This window comes from Diplotaxodon limnothrissa, unplaced genomic scaffold (assembly GCF_057381915.1).
Source record: "Diplotaxodon limnothrissa isolate DT_005_m unplaced genomic scaffold, D_limnothrissa_male_GT1.1 unmapped_scaffold_4, whole genome shotgun sequence".
NCBI classification, from domain to species: Eukaryota; Metazoa; Chordata; class Actinopteri; order Cichliformes; family Cichlidae; genus Diplotaxodon; species Diplotaxodon limnothrissa.
The window spans coordinates 2,687,932-2,695,000 of record NW_028188558.1 but is presented as its reverse complement, the minus strand read 5'-3'; the positions used below and the strand labels follow the sequence as shown (position 1 = coordinate 2,695,000).

General features: G+C 41.1%; 2 protein-coding genes across 2 annotated transcripts in view; one reads left to right on the top strand and one right to left on the bottom strand.

Moving 5' to 3' along the window:
* The window catches only part of LOC146606877 (protein NLRC3-like), a 563,637-nt gene that overhangs the window by 4,352 nt on the left and 552,216 nt on the right, over window positions 1-7,069 (bottom strand). The window contains exon 10 of the mRNA XM_085349329.1: window positions 3,807-3,980. Within this exon, the coding sequence (XP_085205455.1) occupies window positions 3,807-3,980 (174 nt within the window). The remainder of the gene's footprint in view (window positions 1-3,806; window positions 3,981-7,069) is intronic.
* The window catches only part of LOC146606884 (protein NLRC3-like), a 501,574-nt gene that overhangs the window by 124,617 nt on the left and 369,888 nt on the right, over window positions 1-7,069 (top strand). The gene's annotated exons all lie outside the window — the stretch shown is intronic.

Below are 7,069 nucleotides of genomic sequence, written 5' to 3'. Positions count from 1 at the left end.
AAGCCTTCATGGAGAAGGATGGAGTTAGTGTTCCTGTGCTAACTGATCCCAAATGGCTCATGGACTCAGCTTTTCTTGTTGATATGACACATGAGCTTAATGTACTGAACAAGACGTTACAAGGCCAGGGGCAACTTGTCAGTGCTGCCTATGACAACGTGAGAGCATTCTCCACAAAACTGGCGCTCTGGAAAGCTCAGCTCTCTCAGACAAACCTTTGCCATTTCCCAGCATGCAAGGCACTCGTGGATGCAGGCACACCATTCAGTGCTGACGAGTATGTTGATGTCATTTTGAGGCTACAGGAGGAATTTGATCACAGATTTGCTGACTTCAAGACACACAGAGCCACCTTTCACATTTTTGCGGACCCCTTCTCCTTTGATGTGCAAGATGCCCCTTCTGTGCTTCAAATGGAGCTCATTGAGCTGCAGTGCAACTCTGAACTCAAAGCAAAGTTCAGGGAGGTGAGTGGAAAAGCAGACAAGCTTGGACAATTTTTGAGAGACTTGAGCCCTAGTTTCCCTCGGCTTTCCCGAATGTTCAAGCGGACCATGTGCCTTTTTGGTAGCACATACTTGTGCCAAAAGCTCTTCTCCACTTTGAACTTCAATAAGTCCAAGTACAGGTCCAGACTTACGGATGATCATCTTCAAGACATACTGAGGGTCGCAACTGCTTCCTCCCTCAGGCCAAATCTGGCTCGGCTATGCGAGAGGAAACGCTGCCAGGTCTCTAGCAGCAAGGAGTAAGCAAGAGAAGCCATGTTCAGAAGAACAGTTCATTTTCTACAGTGTTCCATTCATGTTCAGAAGAAGGTTATAGAACTGTTAATACAGACATTTCAATCTAAATACAGCAGATATAGAAGACTGAAAGAAACACACAAGTTCACTGACTAAAAATATCTTATTATTATTTTATTTATGTATTACAGATTGATTTATTTTCTTATTAATTCTTAATTTGTTTATTTATTTTTCATATTTTGTGTTAAAAAATAAAAATAAAGAGATTTGAGAAGATTGGAATTTTTTAACCATGCCTTTCTTGTGGAAAACCTAATGTGGCCCAGCCTCACCCAGACTCTGCCTGCAGCGGCCCCCAGCTAAATTGAGTTTGAGACCCCTGTCCTACACCATAAATCAGTAAGAGAGGGTACGACCTCTCTCATGGCCCCAAGTGGTGTGTGCATGCCAGAGCACTCTGGAAGGCACACAGAGTCTTTACAGACTACTAAGGATCGAACCTCTATCATCATCCAATCGATTATAAAACTAAGCATGTATGAGTAAATATTTTTAAGCATATCCCATATGGAAAAGACTAAAAACTTATATGATGAAAGTCATACTCACGAAAGTGGCCACTTTCTCATTACTTTCATATATTGTTTTAGTAAGTATCGAAAACATACAAGTTTCATTATATAATTTTTCAAGGGATCTTATATCTGTTTTCACTCTTGTATGCTTTTCATACAAGTTTCACACAAGACAGATACAAACTTTATAAGATTTATATATCTTTTCCATATGGGAAATGACAATCAACAATATAAAGCTTACAGCTGGTTTTAATAACAACATTTATTTGTTTCTCAAATGAGAAAGAGCTATCGAGAAACACTCCTAAATCTTGAGTTCTTAACTTTTCCAGTGGGCCAAATTCAACATTATCTGCTAATGCTAAATAGGCTGCCGTTATTAACTAATGCTAATTGGATGTGAATTAGCATTATGCACTAATGCTAACACTTACTTTTTAACAATGTGAGTAGCTAATGCTAACACTATTTCCCTTAACTTTATAACAATGTGAACGGCTAATGCTAACACTCTTTTCCCTAGCAATACAACATCTGAGCTGCTAATGCTGAGTAGGTCGCCATTAGCACCTACGTCTAATTAAAGGCAAATACGCATTAGAACCTAATGCTCATATCGTTTTCCTTTGCTTTATAACAATGTGAGCAGCTACTGCTAAATAGCATTAGCTAATAACAGCAGTCTAATTTAATGTAAGTTAGCCTCATTTGCATTATAACGATGTGAGGAGTTAATGCTAAGTATGCTGCCATTAGCAGCTAATTCTAATTAGGGGTGAATAATTATTACCAGCTAATGCTAATATCGTTTTCTCTTCCCTTTTAACAATGTGAGCAGCTAGTGCTGGGTAGGCTGGTGCTAGCAGCTAATACTAAAGCTAAAGCTAATTTGATGTGAATTAGCATTACATTAGTGAGGAGTTAATGCTAAGTAGACTTCCATTACAGGTAATGCTAATTTTAGGTATTTAGGAATTGGCAGCTAATGGTAATACCATATTTTCTTGCATTATAACAATGTGACCAGCTAATGCTAAGTAGGTTGCCGTTATTAGCTAATACTAATTTGAGGTGAATTAGCATTATCCGCTTATGCTAACAATGTTTTTTCTTACTTTTTAACAATATGAGTAGCTAATCTGAACATTTTTTTTTATTTAATTTTAACTTTTCCCCTGCGATGTGAAGAGGTAATGCTAAATAGCACGCCATTAGTGGCTAATTCTAATTTTAGATGAAAAAGCATTAAAAGCTAATGCTAATACCATATTTTCTTGATTTATATCAATATCAGTAGCTAATGCTAGCCATCATTAGCTAATGCTAATTTAGGTGAATTAGCATCATCCGCTTATGCTAACAATGTGTTTTTTTACTTTTTAACAATACGCCATTAGTGGCCAATTCTAATGTTAGATGAGAAAGCATTAACAGCTAATGCTCATACTGTTTGCTTTGTAAGAATGACAGCAGCTAATGATACGAAGTCTACCGTTGTTAACTAATGTTAATTTGATGTGAATTAGCATTATCCGATAATGGTAACTCTTTTCCCCTGCATTACAACGACGTCAGGAGTTAATGCTAAGTAGGCTGCCATTAGGGGCTAACTCTAATTAGGGGTGAACAATTATTAGCAGCTAATGCTAATACCGTTTTCTCTTTCCTTATAACAACTTGAGCAGCTAATGCTAATTTGATGTGAATTAGCATTATATTAGTGAGCAGTTATTGCTAAGTAGGCTACCATTAGCAGCTAAAGCTAATTTGAGGTGAATAAGCATTAGTAGCTAACGCTAATACCCTTTTCTCTTGTGTTATAATGATGTGAAACGTTAATATTGTTCTCAAACAACAGAATGAGAATGAAATATTGATTCTAACAGGGCCCATAAACAGTATTAGCTTAGCAGCATTAGCTTATCAGAGTTTTCATCATGGTCACATAAATCCTTAGCAGAGCAAAGTGGCCTACTTAGCAATAGCTGCTCAAGTTGTAGAAAGCAAGGGAAAACAGTAATAGCATTAGCTGCTAAATGTGCACTTGAGAACAAATTTATTGTTAATTCAGCTGTGAATGTAGAGTTTGTCATTATTTAAGCTTCCATTTCCAAATGTTAGCTGCTCCTGTCTGCCTCTTTGTCACAAACACAGACTGAAATGATTCACAGCCTTGTTTCATCCTTCTGTCACTGTGGACATACAGCATGGGAAACATACACATGGCTGACACTTTATTAGGTACACTGGTATCTATCTCAGGTACACCTGTGACCTAAATGTTCCTGCAACCAGACTCCTTGGAGACCCCTACATAAATATCCATGAACTATCCAGCTAGACTAGTGTGTCTGTCCCTGAAAATATTCCTACATGTGTGATTGTTCATGTCTCATCTGCAGGAAACAAACAGGAAGTGAGTGAAGGACACAGGAAATGTTTCCAGCTCTTCCTCCTCTATCAGACATTCTCTCCATACCTGAGAGTGTCCAGTCTCCAGCCTGGATCCTTCAGTCCAGACGACAGCAGCTTCATTCCTGAGGGACCTGGATGATTGTAGCTCAGGTCCAGCTGTCTCAGATGGGAGGGGTTGGAGCTCAGAGCTGAGGCCAGAGAAGTACAGCCTTCCTCTGTGATCAGACAGCCTGACAGACTGCAGACACACAAAACAACAATCAATCTGTCAACAATCGTTTTCTCTTTGTCACAATAACATCTATCCATCCATACATCCATTCAATGTAACTTTATTTATAAGTGACAATACCCAACAGACAACAACAGTCATCTGAAGCTGTTTAACAGTGTAAGGTAACCGCCTCCACTGTGAGCAGCACTTGGTGATGGTGGGAAGAAGAACTCCCTTTGACACAAAGATCCTCCCAGTGAAAACAGGCTCCAGGAGGAGCATCTACCATGACTGGTTGCAGGGTGAGGGGAAAGAGAAGAACATGAACATCAAGAATGCAGCGAGTGGTAAAATAATAATAATAATAATAATGGATTGGATTTATATAGCGCTTTTCAAGGCACCCAAAGCGCTTTACAATGCCACTATTCAGTCACTCTCACATTCATACACTGGTGGAGGCAGCTACGGTTGTAGCCACAGCTGCCCTGGGGCAGACTGACAGAAGCGAGGCTGCCATATCGCGCCATCGGCCCCTCTGGCCAACACCAGTAGGCAAGTAGGGTAAAGCCCAAGGACACAACGACCAGGACAGAGAGCCCAGGGATCGAACCGGTGACCTTCCGGTTACAGATGCGATTCCCAACCCCCTGAGCCACGGTCGCCCTAAATAAAGATTTGACCTCAGTGTGCTCAGTGTTCCTGTCTATTCCTAACATATTCCTAACACGATAGCTGCACTTTAGAGCTCTAAAACTGGAACTGACACATAAAAATACTGAGAACACAGACTAGCAGCCACTGCATGGCCTCGAGTACGTATGTGGTGCGTTCAAAGAGCATCAGCATAGACATGGTGGGTTCAACAATATAGGACATAACAATTTCTATGGCGAAAATACTATCAATGAATGAGCCATAACATTTTAGCCATGTAAACATGTTATCAGTGGGCTTTCCAACAACTTGCATTGATCATTAAAGGATAAAATACGTGAGTCGAGGTCACTACGAGCCATGCGAGGGTCAAACATGGCAGAGAACCTTCCAGCAGCATCTTGGTTTATAATCCGCCTTTGGATCATCAGTTTAGGAGATGAAGGATCCAAGTAAAATAACAAGTTAAAAAATATGCAGCTATGGTCACTCACATGGACATCCTCCACACATACATCATGTATATTTAAACCCAGGGAGAAAACAAGATCCAGTGTGTGACCCTTTGTATGTGTGGGGCCAGAAACATGCTGCCTAAAGTTAAAAGACTCAGTGACAGTGATGAGCTCAGCAGCAGTGTTACAGGATGCTTCATCAATATGACGGCTCAAATCTCCCAACCTTCTCCAATGAAATGATGGATGTCAGAAGGTCATTAAATTCAGTTAGAAAGACCCCATCAGGTAGAATAAAATACAATAACTGGTTTTTAGAGAACTGACCATCATCTGTGACTCAAATGCAGAAAAGGAGTCCGAGGTCATCAGACTGCATGTGAATCTGTCCTGGTAAACAACAGCGAGTCCTCCACCACGTCCTAAAAGACGCGGAGTTCAGATGACGGAGCAGCCAGCCGGGCAGATTTCATTCAAGTGGACATAATCAATGTTCCCTCTAAGCTGCGCACGGGCGCAATCCGCTGACACGCTCTCTGCACACAGAGTATCTGCATTGCGCACAAAAAGATATCTAACAGGCTGTGAGGCTCCTGAACTCTCTGCCCCCCTCTCACGGACAATAACCATATCCAACTTCTTAATAGCAATGAACTGGTCTGCATTGGTGCATCATATCTTTATTCTCTTCCCCCTCCTGCCCCCCCTCCTCCTTAAATAGATAACTATCATATCTGATATCATATCTCACAGTACAATAATATTGAATGGGTTGCATTGTTGTACTTTGTCATGTTTCTCAGGTCTTTGTCTGATTTTCTACGAACATTACTTGTCATGTTCTCATGTTGTTGCTAAGGATTGTCTTATTGCATTGGAGTCACACTGGGTTAAATATGTACACTTGGGTTTTAAGGGGTATTTATTATTTTCTTCTTTTTTGGGGGGTTGTATGGAAGCCCCAAACGCAATTTCATTGTTCTTGACAATGACAATAAATAAATAAATACTAAATACTAAATACTAACCTGAATTGAAATTAAAATAAATACGTTAACAATTCTGCTTTGCAGTGTTAGTCAGTGACTGGCTGCTCCAGTATTTAGAACGATGCCGCCTTATCCCATAGTCCAGCCAATGATTCACATTCGTATATACGCAGCTAATCAACGTCGCTGACGGGCTATGACAGCGTCCTCATGTGCCGACACCGGTGTTTTGGTTGATGTAGAGTGAAGCCACGTTAATGACAACGTGATCCAGTGATCCAAGGGACCGCTCAGGGAGTTTGTGTGTTCGCTCAGACACATGAAACATTAGAGGGAACATTGGACATAATTCTTATTTTGCTGCCACGTCTCAGTCAGACACATGAAATCTAGAGACTCTTTAATAAAGAGATCGCTTAGAATAAATGATTTGTTTGTTATGGAGCGAACGTTAAGCGGGGCCAACCGAGTTGATGACGGTCGATCTGCAAAATCAACAGCTGACTGCAGCGGCACTTGAAATAAAGACAATGCAGACCTGTGGACCTGCTGGGCAGGGCAGCGACTCCAGAGCTGGGGGAAGCAATGATCGATGAGCAGACATAGCTGTTATCAATAAAAACAGTGAACGTTTGACGGACACACCGTGAGAAAAACTGCTTCTGAGCCACAGAGCCCAGGTCCCAGTCACCGGCGTAACATATTAACTAAATGTCAGGAGAGGAAGTGGACGCAGGCACCAGGATTCTCCCCACAGCCAAGAAGCTAGCCTCTGGTAGCTTCTCAGTTTCACCTGGACGTCGGCCCTCGTTCCCCTTTTCCATCTCTTGAGGGTGAAAGTCCTGCGGGTTGTGAAGAGTAGCACACCAGGGGAGGAAGAGTTTTTCTGTTCAGCTGTTACAGTAGCTCTCCACTGAATCTTTGATGTTAAACCCTTTAAGACCTACCATAGAACCAAGTCTGCCAGAGCTTATCTTTAGATTTTTACATGCTGTAGTGCAGACCTTCCCAA